General features: G+C 46.4%; 1 protein-coding gene across 1 annotated transcript in view; it reads right to left on the bottom strand.

Annotated features, from left to right (window-relative positions):
• Positions 1–21420, bottom strand: part of LOC140393976 (26S proteasome non-ATPase regulatory subunit 13-like) — a 92655-nt gene that overhangs the window by 43251 nt on the left and 27984 nt on the right. Inside the window, exons 5-6 of the mRNA XM_072480686.1 lie at positions 13502–13545; positions 12266–12352 (exon numbers count right to left, since the gene is read on the bottom strand). Of these exons, the coding sequence (XP_072336787.1) occupies positions 12266–12352; positions 13502–13545 (131 nt within the window). The remainder of the gene's footprint in view (positions 1–12265; positions 12353–13501; positions 13546–21420) is intronic.

Raw genomic sequence — 21420 nt, 5'->3', positions numbered from 1 at the left:
AGTTTAGGTATGATCTCACCAATGCTCTGTACAGTTGTAACCCTTTCAGTGGATTGTCACCTTGCCATGGTGGAGAGCTTGAATGTATTTATTGATCCAGAGAGCAATGCCGTCGGAAGTCTTAAACTTCTGGCATGGTCATCGATGACGGTCAAGGTCGAAGGGGAGGAACCAGACAAAGTTCAATCCAAAACAAGTCCTCAACAGTGGATCAGGTGGAATATACTCGTATGGTATCAAAGGCTGCAATGGCACATGAAGGATGCAGCAGTAGGGAGATCACCAGTTGTCAACTTGAATTAGGCCCATCTTCTGCAGGGACCATGTGTCTGTTGATGTGCAATGGCACATCCACGTCAATAGATCTTCCACACCAGGCTTCTACCGAGAGGAAACCAACATACAGATAAGCCCTGCGGCGATCAGCGAGAGGGGACGTGGACAGGATTGTGGGATCAAGAAGTCCTTAGCTTCAGACTGGTACGTAGGCGGTTGATTCAGTCGTCTCGCTCTTGGAATAGGAACAGGAGAGGATTTCGGCAACTTCCTTCATGATTCTTCAGGATCCACTCTGCTAACTCCTCATGGGGAAGCTAGAAAAGGTGCTCTAAAAATAGTCTGTTTCATCTCCAACCTGGCAGGAAAACCGCATCCAGCAGTCTCATCTACCTGCAGTCAGAAAAGTTAAACTCAATTTCGGAACCTGGAATGTACGAAACCTCATGGAAAATTAGCAAAACATTCAACTGGAACAGAAAACTGCAGACAAGTCAGGCACTTCAACATCGACTTGCTGCCTTGCAAAAGACCTGAAGAGAAGGCGAAGGGGAACTGAGGGAAGATGGCAGTGGTTCTACCTACTTCTGTCCAGGAAGACCCGAGGATCAGCCAAGGACGCATGGAATTGAATTTGTCATTAAGAGCAAACTCATCAACTGACTCTGTGAGCCCCCTATTGGCATCATCGAGCGCTTCATGACCCTTTGTCTACAGTTTGCCAAGAATCAGCAGGCAACAGTCACGAGTGCCTACGCCCCAATCTTTGGTGCCAATGATGAGGTGTCAAAAGGTGGCTTCTACTCCACCTGGACACCATACTGTTCCTTAGGAATGTTGGAGAGTAAGAAATCTTACAACACCAGGTCGCAGCTCTTTCATCAGGTGACTCACCTGATGTAGGAGCTGCGCTCTGAAAGCTAGTGATTCAAAACAAACCTTTTGGACTTTAATCTGGTGTTGTAAGACTTCTTACTATGTCCACCACCGGCATTTCCACATCATTCCTAAGGAAGATCATCCTCCCTGGGGACTTCAACGCCAAGGTTAGAAAGGACACTCATCTCTGGAAAGGTACCATTGGGAAGGAAGGAGTTGGGAATTGCAACTCCAATGGGGCTCCCCTGCTTACCAAATGCGCAGAACACAAGCTTATCATCACCAACACAATGTTCCAACAAAATGACAAGTTCAAGACTTCCTGGAGACATCCACGATCAAAGCACTGGCACAGGATTGACTTTGTCATCATCCGATCCAAAGACCAAAAGAATGCCCTTAGCACCAACGCAATGACCAGTGCAGATGACTGCTGGACAGGCCACTTGTTCATCCGCTTCGCTATGTCCATCAAACTCCATCAGAAGCAGAGGAAGATGAAGCAGCTCAGAAAAAAGATCAACGTTGAGCGGCTTCAAGAGCCAAGCATGCTCGTGAACTTCCAACAATGTCTTCTCCAAAATCTCAAAATTGTCCATTCTAATGGCATGGAGGGAAACTGGAAAGAGCTGAAGGCAGCCATCATCTCAAGCTGTGAAGAAAGCATCAGCTACAAGACCAGGAAAACACCAAGATTGGTTCGACGAGAACGACCACTCGACAAGAAGTGGAAAGTTCTCCACGCCTGGAAAAACAACATGACCAGCAAGGCAAAGAGGAGAGCTCATCAAACAGCAAAGGTGGAGATACAAATAAGAACTAGGAAAATCAAGAACCAATGGTGGACTGAGAAAGCAAAGGAGCTGCAATTCCTCACCAGCAAGCATGGCACCCAGGGCTTATGTGCCACCAAGGCAATGTATGCACCCAATACCCTAGGCCTCATGCCAGTACAGAGTAAAGACGGAACCCTCTTGAGAGACAGAGAAAGCATCAGCCTCCGATGGAGAGAACACTTCGAAGAACACCTAAGCCATGAGGACCTGTTTGAGGAAATCTGCCATCTCCCCATCAAAGATTATCTCGGACTCACACCAAATGTGGACAAAGTCAATGCCGGCATTAAACACGTGAAGATTGGAAAAGTCGCAGGAATGGATAGGATTCCAGTGGAGATTTTCAAACTTGGAGGAGAAGAGATTACACGCCATCTCCATCCGTTGTTCCTGAAAATCTGGAACAAGAGAAGAAATTCATACCGACCTCAAGGATATCGTCATCGCCACCATCTTTAAGAAAGGAGACAAAGCGGATTGTGCGAACGATCAAGGAATCGCTTTACTCTCCATTTCTTCAGTCTCTGAAGAAATTGTTCCAGAAAGCCAGTGTGGCTTCTATCCAAACTGTGGAACAACAAACATGATTTTCACTGCTCAGAAATTTCATGCCAGGAACATCAACCACTCTCCAGGCCTTAATCGATCTGACCAAGGCTTTTGTCCAGAGAAATTCATCAACATCCTCCGAATCTTCCACAACAAAATATCGGCAACAGTCCTCACCGATGGAAATAAAAGAGAAACCTTCAAGGTCAAGATTGGAGTCAATCAGGGATGTGTCATCGCCCCCATCCTTTTCATCATCTTCATCGCTGCTATCCTATCCTTCACCTTGTAATAATCTTTATTATTGTAAGAAGGAGGCTTACATTAACACTGCAATGAAGTTACTGTGAAAATCCCCTTGTCGCCACACTCCAGTGCCTGTTCGGTCGGGTACACGGAGGGAGGATTCAGACTGTCCAATTCACCTAACAAGCACATCTTTCAGGACTTGTGGTTGGAAACCGAGCACCTGGAGGAAACCCACTCAGACACGGGGAGAACGTGCAGACTCCGTACAGACAGTGACCCAAGCCAGGAATCAAACCTGGTGTGAAGCAACAGTGCTAACCACTGTGCTACCGTGCTGCTCTGTCAAGAACAAGCTTCATGATGGAGTGAACACCATCTACAGGATGGACAGAAAACCTTTCAACCTCAAACAGTTGAAATCCAAGAAGACAACAACAACGTCATCGCTCCTGGAGCTTCAATATGCAGATGGTATTGCCATCTCCATTCTCTCAGAAGAGAATCTCCAAACCATGCTTGACCCCTTCGCAGGAGCAAACCAAAGATTCGGTCTCAGCCTCAACCTCAAGAAGGCCCAAGTCCTTTACCAACCCATCCCAGAGCAACATCCGGACTCGGCCACATTATATATTGTATATAATTATTAATTATATTAAAAATATCTATATATATATATATAAATATTATATATAAAAAATATAATTTTTTTCTATGTTTCTCCAGGATATGGGGGAAAGCAGGATTAGGCTATCGAGTTGGATGATCAGTCATGATCATAATGAATGGTGGATGGGGCTTGAAGGGCCGAATGGCCTCCTCCTGCTCCTTTTTTTTCCTATGTTTCTATCAAGGTCCATGGAGAAACACTACCAAAACGTGGAACATTTTCCCTACCTGGGGAGCCACCTTTTCTCTCAGGCAACAAAGGTGTCAACGCCTGGGAGACCCTTGCTCAGAAGTGATCTAATTAGAGGAACCTGCTGACTAAAGGGATAAAATTCTTCAAGGACACGCGACGGCACGGGGAGGCCTGGAAAAGGAGCCTTAGAAAGGAATACTAGTGACCTAGAATCCAAGGACCTATCCTATTACCCGGAAACACCTGTCAACTGTGCTGGCGAAGATGTGGCTCTAGGATCGGGCTCATCAGCCATGCGACAATCCACAGAACCCCTGACTAGTAATACGGAGTATCTTAAGTGGACAATCATACTCGTTAGAGAGTGATCACCGAAGAAGACGACGACAATGGTAGTAAGTCTTTCCAATTTCATTCTCCACCCCTAATAAAGGCCAACTATTCCTCATGTCTTTCTAATTTCATGGCTTTCTTCATTAAAAACATTTTTTTTTTTTTTTTTTAATATATAAAGAGTACCCAGTTCATTTTTCCAATTAAGGGGCAATTTAGCGTGTTCAATCCACCTATCTTGCACATCTTTGGGTTGTGGAGGCGAAACCCACGCAAACACGGGGAGAATGTGCAAACTCCACACGGACAGTGACCCAGAGCCGGGATCGAACCTGGGACCTCGGCGCCGTGAGACTGCAGTGCTACCACTGTGCCACCGTGCTGCCCTAATTTCATGTCTTTCTAATTACTTACGGTATTGGCACCTCTACCACAGGAGTTTGAAATCTCTCTTCATTTAAATAATGTTTTGCTTTTATATTCTTACTACCAAAGTGAACAATTTCATATTTTCTCACATTGTACTCCATCTGCCAAGTTTTTGCCCAAATTTATCAAATGTAATTTCTCTTTCACAAAGTCCGTCAGACTATTATGATTTTCTAAATATCATGCTGCTACCTCCTGAATAATAGATTCTAGCATTTTCCCAATGATAGCCTTTACGCGAAGTGGCTAGAATTCCTTGCTTTCGACCTCCCTCCTTTCTTGAATAGAGGTGTTACTTTTGTGGCTTCCTAACTGCTGGAACCTGGAAATTTTGGAGGATTACAACCATTGCATCCACCATCTCTGGTACCACTTCTTTTCAGACCCTAGTGTGCAGGCAATCAGGTCCAGGGGACATATCAGCCTTTCCTCCTATTCAGTCATTCAGTACTTTTTCCTCCGAGTGATTGTTTCAAGTTCCTCCTTTTTGCTCCATGATTTTATTATTGTGATTGTTTTGTGTGTCTTCTATGGTTAAGACAAATACAAAATACGTTTTCTTAGCCATTGCCTTGTTTCCCATGATTAATTCCCCAGTTGCACCCTCGAAGGGACCAACCTCACTAACTACTGTTCCTTTTTACATACTTGTAAAAGCTTTCACTGTTTTTATATTTCTTGCTTGTTTTCTCTCATACTGTAACTTTTTTAAAGACATACTTTGCTCCTTTCAAAAATGTTCAATTTTCTGGGCTACTACAAATCTGCTGCGCTGGATGCCTTTTCTTTCAATTTCCTATCTTCCGTATTTAGTCACGATGTGCATCGTTCTCATGGAGTGTTTGTCTTAATGGAACATCTCCTTAAATATCGGTCACTGCTTCTCTATCACTTTTAACCTATTGTTATGGCTCACTTTAGCAAATGCTGTCTTCATACCCTTTGTGTTTAAGGCACTAGTTTTAGACACACATTTCTCACCCTAAACCTAAACATTAAACTCTACCATATTATGATCAGTCTTGTTCCTGTTCCAGTGCCTCCCCATCCTGATCCCCAAGGCCTTCTTCAGGCAGGTTAATAGGAGCATTATGGGGTTTGTGTGGGCGCAGAAGACCCCGATGGTGAGAAGGGTGTTCCTGGAGCGGTGCAGGGATAGGGAGGGGGTTGGCACTGCCTAACCTCTGTGGGTATTATTGGTGCGTAAGTGGGTGATGGAGGGGGAGGGGGAGGGGGCGGCATGGAAGAGGTTGGAGATGGCGTCCTGTGTGGGCACGAGCCTGGAGGCGCTGGTGACGGCGCCGCTGCCGCTTCCTCCAACGAGGTACACCACGAGCCTGGTGGTGGTGGCTACCCTCAAGATTTGGGGGCAATGGAGACGTCACAGGGGGCCTCAGTGTGGTCCCCGATACGGGGGAACCACCGGTTTGTCCCGGGTAGGATGGACGGAGGGTTCCTCAGCTGGCACAGTGCAGGTATTAGAAGGATGGGGGACCGGTCTGTGGATGGGAAGTTCGCGAGCCTGGGTGAGCTCGAGAAGTTCGGGCTCCCCCCGGGGAACACCTTCAGATATATGCTGGTAAGGGCGTTTGTTCAGTGGCAGGTGGTGGAGTTCCCACTGTTGCCGCCAGGCAGGGTCCAGGTCAGGGTGCTGTCGGGGGTGTGGGTTGGAGAGGGGAGAATCTCGGCAACGTATCAGGTGATGCAGGAGGAGGAGGAGGCCTCGGTGGAGGAGCTAAAGGGTAAGTGGGAGGAGGAGTTGGGCGAGGGGATTGATGAGGGGACGTGGGCGGATTCCCTGGCGAGAGTGAACTCTTCCTCCTTTTGCGCGAGGCTCAGCCTCATGCAATTTAAGGGGCTGCATAGGGCTCACATGACCGGGGCAAGGATAAGCCGGGTCTTTGGGTGCGAGGACAGGTGTGTTAGGTGCTCAGGGAGCCCAGCAAACCACACCCACATGCTCTGGGGGGGTTGGTTAATTTTTTTTTTTGAGTGGGCGTGTATATTTGCTTTTGTGTTGATGAAGGCTGTTAATTTATTATTTATGTATACGGGGGGGGGGGGGGGGGGGGGGTTTGTTCTCTTCTTTCTGTATTTTGTTGTTGATACTTTGTGAAAATTTGGATAAAAATTATTATTTTTTAAAAAGGTGGTCTTTTACTCCATAGTATTAGACAAAGAAGTCACTATACTATGAACATTTTGTATTCAAAATTCCTAGCATCCTGTTAATATAACATCCAGATCCACCCTGAAAAGCACATATACGATGTTGTAAAAAGACAATTGGTACCCAAATCAGTATAGTGTGACTGATCTAACCAACTCAGACTTAATTTCCCGTATAATCTTTTGTATCTGCTCCAACTGTAATTTTGAATCTTTATTGGGCAGCGTGGTAGCACAGTGGTTGACACAGTTGCTTCACAGCTCCAGGATCCCAGGTTCGATTCCCGGTTTGGGTCACTGTCTGCACGTTCTCCCAGTGTATGCGTGGGTTTCCTCCGGGTGCTCCAGTTTCCTTCCACAGTCCAAAGATGTGCAGGTTAGGTGGATTGGCCATGCTAAATTGTCCTTAGTGAGGTTAGCTGGGGTTACGGGGATAGGGTGGAGGCATGGGCTTAAGTGGGGTGCTCTTTCCAAGGGCCTGTGCAGACTCGATGGGCTGAATGGCCTCCTTCTGCACTGTAAATTATTCTATGATTGTCATTTCTTATAACTTCAGATAAATAATAATAATATTTATTGTCACAAGTAGGCATACATCAACACTGCAATGAAATTATTGTGAGAAGCCCCTAGTCGCCACATTCCGGCGCCTGTTCGGGTACGCGGAGGGAGAATTTAGAATGTCCAATTCACCTAACAGCACGTCTTTCGGAACCGTTGGAGGAAACCAGAGCACCCGGAGGAAACCCACGCAGATACAGGGTGAACGTGCAGACTTCACACAGTGACCCAGCCGGGAATCGAACCTGGGACCCTGGCGCTGTGAAGCAATAGTGCTACCCACTGTGCTACCGTAAAGAACGTAAAGAAGCTTAAACCTGCAATGCACAAGGCTGAAGACTTATTGATTTGGCAACCCAGATGGTACCAGAGTAGATCTGACAAAATGAGTGGAAAAACTATGGAAGAATTGATGATGAAGTATGATGTGGGAAAGATACCTCTCCAGGCAGGGTGGATATGGTCTATTATAGATGGTAATGACCCAGTATGTGAGGTGGAATGTAGACTTGGGAATCCACATGCCATCTGGGAATAATGAAAGCGGTATGACAGCAGTTTAAAAATGACGAGTGTGATAAGAATCAGACGAAGAGAAGATGCGGAGATCTCAACTTCTGGGTATGATTTAATTGCCATTACGGAAACACGGCTGAGAACTGAATATTCAAGAATATTCGACATTTAGGAAGGACAGGCAAAAAGGAAAAGGAGGCAGAGCTGCACTGGTAATAAGGGATGGAAACAGTACAATGGTAAGGGAGGATCTCAGATCGGAAGAACAAAATGTGGAATCTGGGTGGAGCTGAAAAACTGCAAGGGACGGCAAACATCAATAGGAGTTGTTTATAGGCCACCAAACAGTGTGAGGCATAGAATCAGGAGATAGTTGGCATGGTAGCACAGTGGTTAGCATTGTTGCTTCACAGCGCCAGGGACCCGGGTTCGATTCCTGCTTGTTTCACTGTCCATGCCGAGTTTGCTTGTCTGCGTGGGTTTTCCTGGGTGCTCCAGTTTCCTCCCACAAGTCCCAAAACACGTGCTTGTTAGGTGAATTGGACATTCTGAATTCTCCCTCAGTGTACCCGAACAGGTGTTGGATTGTGGCGACTAGGGGATTTTCACAGTAACTTTGTTGCAGTGTTAATGTAGGCTTACTTGTGACAATAATAAAGATTATTATTAAGCATGTAGCATGGGCAATACAGTAATCGTGGGTGACTTCAATCTGCATGTCGACTAGGTCAATCTCATGAATACTAATACTATGGAAGCCAAGTTTCCAGACTGTGTTCGGGATGGTTTTCTATGTAGAGGAAACAATTAGAGAACAGGTTCTTTTAGACTATTATGTAAAGAGAAAGGGCTAATCAATAATCTGGTTGTAAAAGAACCTTTTGGAATGAGTGACCATAATATAACAGAATTTTCTATTATGTTTGAATGTGAGGTAGTTCAATCAGAAGCCACGTGGATGGGAAAATACATTAAAAGTTTTGTCTGATCATATGCAATGGACAGTGCGTAATGAATGATTACACAGTTTACAGGAATAATTCATTCCTTTAAGGCACCAAGACTCAAAAAGAAAAGTCAGTCAACTGTGGTTAACGGTAATCAGTAAAAACACACAAGTTTCCCAGAAATAGGAGTAAATCGGAGGATTTTCAAATATAGCAAAGACCGACCAAGAAATTGATAAAGAGAGAATAGAATAGGAGTGTAAACTAGCCAAAAATATAATAACTGACCGTCAAAACTTCTGTAGGTACGTACAAAGGAGACAAATAACCGGGGCCGGTTTAGCTCAGTTGGCTGGACAGCAGTTATACAGAGCAAGGCGGTTTTTCAACCTTGCTCCTTGCCAGAGGTGTGGTGATCCTCAGGTTAAATCACCACCAGTCAGCTCTCCGCCTCAAAGGGGGAAGTAGCCTATGGTCATCTGGAACTATGGCCACTTTACCTTTTTACAAAGGAAACATTTGGGTAAGACAAATGTGGCTGTCTTACAGGCTGAGTCAGGAGAATTTGAAATGGGGATAGAGAAACGGCAGAGAAGCTAAATGATTACTTTGGTTAAGATTTTCCGCTCCCGTTTTCTTCTGACAATATTAGTGATGGGAGCGGAACATAGTGCATAGTGTGTGAAATTCAAATCGTGTTTCACGCAGACATGAAAGTATGATGTGATTGTCCCCTTCGCCCTCCAGTGACGTAGCGCGTTTCCTGATAGTCACCATCAGTACCATCATTTCCTTACATTAGCATATCATTGTAAGGCTTCTTATGCTTCAATCATCTCCCACCGTAAGAACATCCATTCACATCGGCACAAGGGCAGATGGGGAGGGGCGGGGGTTGCCAAGAGAACTTTTGTGCAGCAGGCCAGCCTTTAAAAAAGGAACCCCAGTTTTCGAAGAACTAAATTGCTGATGGGAGGACAAGCTCATTCAGAAGCCATCCCGTCAGTGAGACATTGTGGGACCAGCCCCTTGCCTTTTATTTCTGTGTTCCGAATGATACGGAGGAGAAACCCAAGCGGCTTAAACGCCGCTTTACCCACCCATTATTGGCCTTTGCCTATATTCAGGTAGATAAACTGCCCTTTTGTCTGTCTTCACACAGAGACATACAAGAAATGCCCAGAATTAGAGATCCAAGGAACTAGGGAGAATGAGGAATTGAAGGAAATTTGTAGTGGTAAAAAAGGTTGTATTGGGGCTGAAGGTTGCCAAGTCCCCGGGGCCTGATATTATAGAAATAGGAGGCCATCCAGCCCTTTGAGCCTGCTCCGCCATTCATTATGATCTTGGCTGATCAACCAATTCAATAGCCTAAGCCGCTTTCCACCCATTTCCTTTGATCTCCTTCGCCCAGGTGCTGTATCCAACTGCTTATCATAGAATTTACAGTGCAGGAGGCCATTCGGCCCATCGAGTCTGCACCGGCTCTTGGAAAGAGCACCCTACCCAAGGTCAACACCGCCCCCCTATCCCCATAACCCAGTAAACCCACCCAACACTAAGGGCAATTTTGGACACTAAGGGCAATTTATCATGGCCAATCCACCTAACCTGCACATCTTTGGACTGTGGGAGGAAACCGGAGCACCCGGAGGAAACCCACGCACACACGGGGAGGATGTGCAGACTCCGCACAAACAGTGACCCAAGCCGGAATCGAACCTGGGACCTTGGAGCTGTGAAGCAATTGTGCTATCCACAAGGCTACCGTGCTGCCCCGGTTTGATCAGTCCTTTCTCTTTACATAATAGTCTAAAAGAACCTGTTCTCTAATTGTTTCCTCTACATAGAAAACCATCCCGAACACAGTCTGGAAACTTGGCTTCCATAGTATTAGTATTCATGCTCTTGGGTTTTGGCCACAACTACTTCCTGTGGTAACAAATTCCACAGGATGTCACTGTCGTGCACACTCCCTGGGAAGCGTGCACACACGTGCATGATCTTCATGTGGTGGTCACACATGAGCTGGACGTTCAATGAATGGAACCCTGACAGCCCGGTGCACGCAAGTCAACACGGGTGCCATCTATTACCCTCTGGACCCGAGGCATCCCAGTGATGGCAGAGAATCCTACTGCCCAGGCACCTTGTTGGGCCTGGTCCATGTCAAAGTTTATGTAGTTCGCTGCCCAAGCAAACAGGGTATCCATGACCTCACAGATGTACTTGTGGGCTGTATCTTGGGAGATGCCACACAAGACCGAGTTTGAGCCCTGGAATGATCCTAAGGGGGTAACGGTTCAGAGCTGCGGTGACCTTGACGGCCACCGGGAGAGGGTATCTTCATCCTCCATGTGGTGCCAAGTCCACAAGGACATGGCACAGGTGCCGCACAGACCCCTTGTTGAGGCAGAGTCTCCTGCAGCGCCCACGTGACCACTTGCTGGGGTGGCAATTAGATCATGGAAGGCTGTTAGATAAGGGGTCTTTCCCGTTAATTGTATGGAGATTACGCCACAATCCTGATTTCGCCAATGGGAGCGGGCCGGTCAGATCGCAAACTGATCGGCGCCTGGCGCGGCTCTCGATTTTGGCCTCTCCCGCAATCGAACAGCCGCATCGCGCTCTCGCTCAGGCGTTACGCAGCCATAAAATTGCACCCATTATCTTTTCTTTTGAATTAAGGTGGTGGACAAACATGTCAACTTGTGAAAGCCTGGCTTTCATTGTGACCAGAGTGCAATGCTGGTGTTGAATTATGTGGGTCTTCAGCTCCGGACATGGAGTTCCCACATATAAAAATTGCAATTTTAAATTTCTTGAATGCTTCATGATCTAAATTAGAATTTGGGACATTTGAGGCAATCTGGTTGTTTAATCATATTGATTGATGTGGAAAATCTTAAATCATCTTTGAAAAAAAAAAGAGAGGTTTAGAAATAATTGGAGTTCAACCAAAAACAGTGTTTGTTCCATCTTCAAATGGGAATTTTGTTTTCAAAGCATGAAGCACACAACTGAGTTCAAGAATCTCAGATTGTTGCGCTCTGTCTTCTTGCTAACAAGCAGAGAAGTTAACCCTTTCCACCAGCAGCTCTCTTTTTAGTGGCAGGTAGTAGCGTTAAAGATTTAGTTCAAAAGACAGACCTGTTCGACAGCACTCAAACAAACACCAACTATATTCTGGAAAAGTTCGCCAAAATAACAACAAATAAAGCAAATAACCCCATTTGTCTCTCTTGGGTGTGCCCTTCCATTCACAATTAGCAAAGAAGCACTGATATTCCATTTCAAATCGTACTCCGTTTACTCCCTGCGCAAGATGGACACCGGCTTTCTCTCCAGCTCTGACCACCTGCTGCAGAATTCCTATGTCCAGAGTGGCACAGTGGTTGGCACTGCTGCCTCAGAAGCACCAGGGACCTGGGTTTAATTTGACCTTGGGAGTTTGCACTTTCTTCCCTTGTCTGGTGGGTTTTCTCTGGGCGCTCCGGTTTCACCCCATAGTCCAAAGATGTGCAGGTTAGGTAGGGTTGCGGGGATGGGGCAGGGGAGTGGGCTTAAGCAGAGTGCTCTTTCAGAGGGTTGGTCCAGACTCGATAGGCCGAATGGCCTCCTTCTGCACTGTAGGATTCTATGGTTCTATGATTACGTGGTACCTTGGTTTCCTGGAGGTCTCCAATTTTGATTTTAATAGCAGCAATAGCAGTCCTACAGAGAATCATGGCTTCATCATTGCCCTTCACCTGTTAGATCAAAGACAAAAGGTTGCTATCAGTTCTTGGGACACTTCACATGGGTGGCTTTGGAATCACCCCAAGACATTTTTGTATGATTTCTGAAATAAAGTTAGTACATGCACATGCTCTGTAATCTTATCTATAAATATAAAAAACTTCCAATGCTGACAAGAAGGTCATGCATGTTATTTCTGTCACTCCTCGGGTCTAGTTGATGCTGGAGGTTTGGACACTTGCAATTATACTTAACCTTTCAGTTTCTCAGAAATAGGAGCGTAAGTGGATCTTTACTTCTAGAATTCTAGCTTGAAGCCCTGGACAGATGCCCACCGATTCACAACCTCATTTGCCCAGTTATTGGTTTCCTAAAATTTAACAGCCCATCTTCTCCCTTCCAATGGGAGCTCTTAACTGTTCTGTTTCTGCTGGTAATCCATACCCACACCCATCAACGCCAGCCCATACAGCCTTCCACACCCTGTGGGCCTTGGCAGAACTGCCACTTGCCTTAATTCCTTGCTTTGCCAATTTCCAAGCACAAATCCAGGAATTGGTATTTGAATTCCTTGTGGAATCTTACCCAAATCTGAACTACTCCCAGCCCGCATGGAAGCTTATCTAAATCTGACCAACTCTGTCGCTGTGGAACCATAACCAAACCTGACCCATTCCCGTTCTGTATGGAACCGTATCTGACCACCTCAGATGGAACTACACACAATCCCGAGTCTCCCTGGAACCACTATCCAATCCCAATTACTTGCCTGATATATCACTCCCTTTATATACCACTCCTTTTGGCCTTGCACCACCAACTCTTTTCCCATTTAATCTCTCACATCTTCCACCCTATCACAGACCTTCCCTTTGGTTCACTTCCTTAAAAGCTATTACATTTCTAACTTTGCCCAGTTCTAATGAAAGATTGAGGTGAAACATTGATTGTTTCTCTCTCCACAAACAACCTGACCAGCATTTTGTCTTTATTTTGAATTTCCAGCATCTGCAGTATTTGGCTTTTGTATAAGTATTCTTTGATTCAGTGAGCATGCAACACAAGATTCTGAAAGCTATGGATGCAAGTACAGGTTGAAGTATAGTATAAATTGGATATTAAAGTACTGAAGCAGTTTAATACTGCCTTCTTCACCTTACCTTCTCCCATGTCTTTTCAAGTAGATTTAAAGCCATTTGTGCATCTGAGGAAGAAATATAAAGAAACCAAAGTCAAGGTGCAAATCTCCAATTTGCAGGGTGGTCACCAATGAACGCTTTCATTGGCCCTTTACCACGAACCATCCATTCCATTGTGAAGGATTTTACACAAAATGATTCAACATATTTATGATGCAATGCCACATTTAACTCCCGAATGAGAAAAGCGGCAGAAATATTATTTGATGCAAAGTTTATCTGTCACCACCTACCCATGACAGGTAATTCAGGATCCCACTGCACACAGCCACTCCCCCCTCCAACACACACACTGAGCAGGTAGGATCAAGGATAACCCTAAAGCTTTCTATAGATATGTCAGGAATAAACGAATGACTCGGGTAAGAGTAGGGCCAGTCAAGGACAGTAGTGGGAAGTTGTGCTTGGAATCCGAGGAGATAGGACAGGTGCTAAATGAATATTTTTCGTCAGTATTCACACAGGAAAAAGACAATGTTGTCGAGCAGAATACCGAGATTCAGGCTACTAGACTAGAAGGGCTTGAGGTTCATGAGGAGGAGGTGTTAGCAATTCTGGAAAGTGTGAAAATAGATAAGTCCCCTGGGCCGGATGGGATTTAGAACATAGAACGATACAGCGCAGTACAGGCCCTTCGGCCCACGATGTTGCACCGAAACAAACGCCATCTAACCTACACTATGCCATTATCATCCATATGCTTATCCAATAAACTTTTAAATGCCCTCAATGTTGGCGAGTTCACTACTGTTGCAGGTAGGGCATTCCACGGCCTCACCACTCTTTGCGTAAAGAACCTACCTCTGACCTCTGTCCTATATCTATTACCCCTCAGTTTAAAGCTATGTCCCCTCGTGCCAGCCACTTCCATCCGCGGGAGAAGGCTCTCACTGTCCACCCTATCTAACCCCCTGATCATTTTGTATGCCTCTATTAAGTCTCTATTAAGGTTGATAGGTTTGTGAAGAAGGCCTATGGAGTGTTGGCCTTTATTGGTAGAGGGATTGAGTTCCGGAGTCAGGAGGTCATGTTGCAGCTGTACAAAACTCTGGTGCGGCCGCATTTGGAGTATTGCATGCAACTCTGGTCGCCGCATTATAGGAAGGATGTGGAAGCATTGGAAAGGGTGCAGAGGAGATTTACCAGAATGTTGCCTGGTATGGAGGGAAGATCTTATGAGGAAAGGCTGAGGGACTTGAGGCTGTTTTCGTCAGAGAGAAGGTTAAGAGGTGACTTAATTGAGGCATACAAGATGATCAGAGGATTGGATAGGGTGGACAGTGAGAGCCTTTTTCCTCGGATGGTGATGTCTAGCACGAGGGGACATAGCTTTAAATTGAGGGGAGATAGATATTGGACAGATGTCAGAGGTAGGTTCTTTACTCAGAGAGTAGTAAGTGCGTGGAATGCCCTGCCTGCAACAGTAGTGGACTTGCCAACACTAAGGGCATTCAAATGGTCATTGGATAGACATATGGACGATAAGGGAATAGTGCAGATGGGCTTTAGAGTGGTTTCACAGGTCGGCGCAACACCGAGGGCCGAAGGGCCTGTACTGCGCTGTAATGTTCTATGTTCTACGTCCTAACCTTCACAGACATGCACGTTCCAGCAGGATTCAATGGATTACACAAGTAGTCGGAGTTCAGAATAGCTTCTCCCTCCAATCTGCACAGTGTCTCGGCATTCAAAAACAGATTGCTGCATCTCAATAGCTGTCATGGCTCAGATGGGCCAATGGCATGGATCATTGACTAAACCTTCTGGTCCACATGACTCCGTGCAGTACTGACCAACAACTAATTTACCAAAGCAGCAGGAATGGTGAGACAGTGTTTGATGTTTACAGGCTTTAATACACCTTCTGTAACTGAAATAACCGCTCATTTCTACTGCCTCAACAGCAGCTGGCTGTGCTTAGCTAACTGATCTTAGCGGGAGGAATTTGATAACTGCTTCTAACACCTCTGGGCTGAGGGGAGGGCTGCAGGAGGAAAATAAATCTTTCTGGTTCTCATACCAACTATTATCCAGTGATTATGCTGTATAGTTTGAGATTAGCAGCTTATGCATGGTCAAGGGTCATACGAAAAGAGAAATTGGAGTGCAAAGAGTGCCCCAGGACAAAAACTCGAGTAATAGTCAGCCCCTTCAGAGAGCAAAGGTCATGTCAAAAAGATCTACTGGTTTATTTTTAACCTTCATTGCTCCCAAGGAACATAAGGCACAGGTATAGCTAAGCCTCAATTTTAACATTCTTCTCTAATCCATTCGCATTTAGTATCCCTATTTTGCGTTAAATCATTCCTGGAGCAAAGTGTCCTTTCCTCAAAGTCTTACAAAATTAAAATAAAATACTGCGGTTTTAGGGTCTGGTCCGAGATCTTAATAACATATAAACATTTACCAACAGCCAGTAACCAAGGAAATAAAGCACTCAATGAACAAAAATGTTGCCCTCTCTGCATTTCATCTCACTATGTTACCAACAAACAAACCCAGGTTAAAATTCACAATTATCATGATAAGGGACCATAGCAGACCAAGATGAAAAGTTTCTTTACTCAAGGATTGTGAATCTTTGGAATTCTCAACTCGAGGTTGCAGTTGCTTGAAAGAGTATATCCTGTAGCCAGTTAAAATGGCTAACTCCTGATTTAGAATGACCAACCCCGATTTAAAATGGCAAACGGAAAAGGCGGATGGGAAAATCAGCCAACAGGACTCAAACAAGCAGCTGCAGGTAAAACTGTGTATTCGCCTCTGGGGAGGCCAGACAGAATTGCTACCTGCAGCCATCAGCATAACAACTCACCAGCCATCTGAATATTAATTAGCAATCCCTGGGAACAATGTGCAACAAATTAAACACACAAAACCAACCCAGACTTTTCGGCGCCAGCAGGAGCCTACACAAAGAGAGGTGAACGACCACCCCAAACCCACCCATCGATCAAGCAATCGCTCCAGCATTGGAGAATATGGAACCAAGTGATTGGGACAAAGTCCAATCACTTGGAACCAGGTACAGGGTCCACCCCGAAAGGCAGGAAGCCCCTGGGGACTATAAGAATAGAGTCCAAGTTCAAATCGACCCTTCTTCATCCTTCCGCACCCTTAGAGACCCTTCTGCTGACCTTCTGCAACAACCGCTCAAATCGTAAGTCTTACTTCAACGCTCGCTACAAGATAGGCGCTCCTCGCTATCGACCTGTACCAGCTTTGAATCCCGCAGGCTCAGGACCCATACGAAAGGCCATTCGTTCCCCTGACCTGGTGGGCCATTTCCAAGTTAAGTATTGGCCTGTTAGTTGTAGGAAGTAGCTAAGAAGTAGATTTTATACCTAAGTATTGATTACTGTATATAATAAATGTGCATTGATTTAACTCTTACTAAGCGGTGTGTTGGATTATTGATCATTACTCGGACTTGAACCACGTGGCGGTATCAGAAAGATACCTGGCGACTCAAAAGCAAAGGTGATAAAACAAGAGCAATTAAACTAAGGCTAAAATTATGAGCAACATTTTGGCGACTCCGCCGGGACCCGATCTAGAAGTGGAAAACCACTCCAGGAGAACCCAAGAATTTGAATTAGAAACCCAATTGGACACAGAAAACCACAAGTGTTCAAGCACCTCTGATCAATACTCATAATTCAGAAGTGTGTGTATGCATGCGTAACTAACAGGGCTATAAGGTAAAACTGATGGATTTTTGTTGAGTCAAAACTGTCGGACGTTTGAATTTTCGGAAAGTACCGAAAGCCGTACCCGTATTCACAACACCGCCTTAGCCCCCTGTTCCAAATTTAGAAGCAGTCGGATAGGAAAGATGGCAATGCAGCGCCTCATGAACCCTGAGGAATTTGCGGTCGCAGCGACCAGCAGCAGTAGAGTGGGACAGTGTCCCATTTGGGAGGAGGAAATCAGTAAATATCTCAAAGGGAAAGGATGGCCCCTTTGGAATGATTTCTGTGACAATGAGGAATCAGGTGCCGGGAGTATAGGACATACTTGGTGGGAGAACCTGAGCAAGATCCACAAAAAGAGCTTGGGAAAAGCTCGCAAGCCGATGGCAATCGTGTCCTGTTTGGCACAATTGTGAGGCACAGAGGAGGTCGTTAAGACGCTCCGCAAAGAAGTTAAGGGCACACATCGGATGAGTAAGGTCGATGTAAGCGAAGTTGAAAGAAAGAATATGGAATTGAGGAGGAAATTGGCAGCAAAAGATGGAGAGGTGGATAACGCCAAACGGGCTCACCAGTCTTGTCTGGCGCATTTACGCAGTTTCCGGTCGCAATATGAAAAGGCCTATCAGGACACGCAACGTGCAGTCCTGGTAAGAGAAGAAACAGAAAAACAGGTAGAGGCATTACAGAAACAGTGTAGTGATCTCAAGGCAGCATTAAGAGCACTCCATGCTGCCACCACAGAACAAAGACAAAGCACCTTAGATCACGCAAAGTGCTGGAAGCAGATTGCAGAGCTGCAATCACGGCTTTCTGTTCAGAAAGGCTTCCAGGAAACCTTTGGGGTAAAGTTAGACCAGGAAGACGGCTCTGATTGGGAAGAGTTACAAAAAACAGCGCAGGGATATGTTCAGGCAACATGTGCGCAGGGAAAGCCCCAAAAGAGAAAAGCACTACAACCCCCCACACAGCAGATAGTTCAAGCTCCAATGAACCCTGTAACCACCCACCGCACAGCCACATCGGACGATGCGGAATATCTAAATTCCACCCCCTTAACAGTGACCCAATTACGGGACGCGTGCGAGAAGATCACATTGTTCCTCCCTGCCTCAGACCCCCTCCATTTCTTTGCCACAGTTAGACATCAGGCGAACATGTACGGCCTGGACGAGAGAGAGCATGTAAAGCTCATGGTTTTAAGTTTAGATCCATCGGTAGTAGCAGCCCTTCCCGACCCACAGAATGTAGGAGGAGGCACCCTTGCAGAAATGCATACCGCGATCCTGAATGCGATCGGGTATAACTGGGGTGACCCCGCAGATGGCCTCAACAAATGTAGGCAGAAATCTGAGCACCCCACAACGTTCGCTGGACGCCTGTGGATTCACTTCGCAGCAGTCTTTGGAGACGTAGACCATGCCCATTTGTCCCCAGACAACATGGCCAAATGGACCCGCACCCTTATCTCCCATGCCACAGATACAGGACAGAAAGCCTGTACGAGTTATGATCCCTCAGAGAAGGCCCATAACGAGAAGTGGGTAGTGAAAAGATTGTCCCGCATTTGGGAGCAATCTGTTCAGAGCAAACCCACCGTTAAAAATAGCGAGGAAAAGCAGGCCGCCGCAGATATGCAGGCAGTAAAAACAACACACCAGAACCCCGCATGGGTAAATGAGGGAAAGAACAGCCCCCCACCCAAGTCACAGGAGTGTTACAACTGCGGACAGTTGGGACATTTCACAAAAGAATGCAATGCCCCTAAAAAGCCACAGAGAGCCCAGCAGACTGGCACTCTGGTGAAGAAAAAGACAGAGCCCATTCATAGCATTAGCGCCCGTTCGGATCAGACGGACTTGACCGGAACGGACTGACGGTGTACGGGCTCCCCCAGTTGGGTCTGCAACACCCTTTGGGATAGGTCAGGACGACCAGTAGTTGCAGCTAAAATTCGGGGACAGCCTATCAAATTTCTCGGGGACACAGGAGGGTCCCACACCACCATAAATTCCTCCACCCTATTTCAAACGGACACGTGGCCCACTACAGCCACGATCACCCTCAGCGGCTTTACAGGCCACTCACAGCAGGGACACATCACAGCTCCTGTACCCATTCAAATCGGAACCATCACCACCAAACACCCCGTGATTTTAGTTGACCTGCCCCACACAGCAGAACACATTCTGGGAACTGATTTCATGAATCCCACCACCTTTCATTCGATCCAGTCAACCAGTGTGTCTGGAAGATAGCGAAATCAGCAAGAGCCTCCGCAACGCCCAACATAGGAGAGTATATGAACAAAATTAGGGCAGTAGGCGAATTTTGGTTCAACCCGACCACGCTTAGCACGGACAAGCAGGTTAGGGCAGTTCTGCAAAAGAACAGGGCAGCATTCGCGACCCACAAGCACGACTGTGGACGGATGACTGGCTCCGTGCCAGTACAAATTTGCCTTCACCTTTAAAGCACAGCAGTACACGTGGACATGCCTGCCACAATAACAGGACCTGACCCTAGACCCCAGAAACAGTACGGATTTCCCCTGGAGGCAGAGGGAGAAATCTTCAAAGTAATAGAGAGCTTATTAGAGCAGGGCATACTTAGATCAGTAGCCACCAACTAATAATGCCCCGATTTGGCCAGTGAGAAAGCCCGATGGATCATGGCGACTGACCATTGATTATCGGGAACTCAACAAAGTCACCCCTGCAGCTGCCCCCACCGTAGCAACTAAGTCCCGAGACCATGCTCAAGCAGGGACTCAATTCTCGCTACTTCACGGTTTTGGACATAATGGATTCTGTCCATTCCATTGGCAAAGGCGTGCCAGTACAAATTTGCCTTCACCTTTAAAGCACAGCAGTACACGTGGACATGCCTTCCACAAGGATTCCACAACTCCCCCTCCATTTTCCACCGACAGCTGGCAAATGGATTGGCAAAATTCTCTCACCCCAAATGTCTGGTACAGTATGTAGACAACCTACTACTGCAGACAGACACCAAGGAAGAGCACATTGAGCTTCTGTCCGAACTCCTGGAACTATTACATTCAATTGGTTGTAGAGTCAACTCCAAAAAGGCCCAGATTTTGGAAGAAAAAGTGATATATTTGGGAACAGTTATCACGCACTGTAAACGCGAGATCGAGCATAAAAGGATTGACTCGATTGCTAAATTGCCCCTTCCCCAGAACGTTTCAGCCCTCCGGTCGTTTTTAGGACTGGTTGGCTACTGCCGAAACCACATTGACGGTTTCGCCAGCAAGGCAGCGCCCCTCTCAGACCTCCTAAAGAAAGGAGCCCCCTGGGAATGGCTTCCGCAGCATACGGATGCTGTGGACTCTTTAAAACAGGCACTCATAGCAGCCCCCGCACTACATGTTCCAGACCCGCTTTCCCCTTACGCCAGAGAGTTAGCGACCACAGACCGCACCCTTTCAGCCATGCTCCTCCAGGAACGGCACGAACAGTTAAGGCCCGTAGCTTACGCCTACAGACTTTTAGATGCTGTGGAGCAGGGATTTTCAGCCTGTGAGAGGCACCTGCTCGCAGTTTTCTGGGCAGTCCAGTACTTTTCGTATATTACCGGACTGAACCCCATCATAATTCTGACCGAACACACCCCCACCCAACTTTTACTGGATGGACGACTGAAGGACGGTACAGTAAGCCAAATAAGAGCAGCCAGGTGGACCCTTCTCTTGCAGGGACAGGACATCACTGTGAAAAGGACAAAGACACACACCTACTTAGCCAACAATTTACAGTACCCCGGAACCCCCCATGAATTTGAGATTATCTCTCCACACTACAACACAGGCCCCTTTATCGTTAAAACACCCCCCAGAAAGATAGGTAATTCAACTCAGAGCCCCCCGCACAAGGACACGTGTGAGCCCATAAAGATTTATGTGGATGGATCTTCCAGTCTTGGATGGGAAACGCATAACAGGTTGCAGTATATATGTCGAGGACGCGCAGGGACGCGCCCTCGAGGAAATATCGTTGAAACTACCCGGACACTTAGGCGGGCAGGCAGCAGAGCTCGCGGCCATTGCATATATAGTTGAGCACCCAGATTCCTTCCCCAGCCCAGCAGACATATACTCGGACAGCCTCTATGTCTGTAACAGCCTTACGGAATTTCTGCCCGTGGGAAGCAAGAGGATTTGTTTCC

Source organism: Scyliorhinus torazame, chromosome 17 (genome assembly GCF_047496885.1).
Source record: "Scyliorhinus torazame isolate Kashiwa2021f chromosome 17, sScyTor2.1, whole genome shotgun sequence".
NCBI classification, from domain to species: domain Eukaryota; kingdom Metazoa; phylum Chordata; class Chondrichthyes; order Carcharhiniformes; family Scyliorhinidae; genus Scyliorhinus; species Scyliorhinus torazame.
The sequence above is the reverse complement of the archived record's forward strand: the minus strand, read 5'-3'. Positions and strand labels throughout refer to the sequence as shown.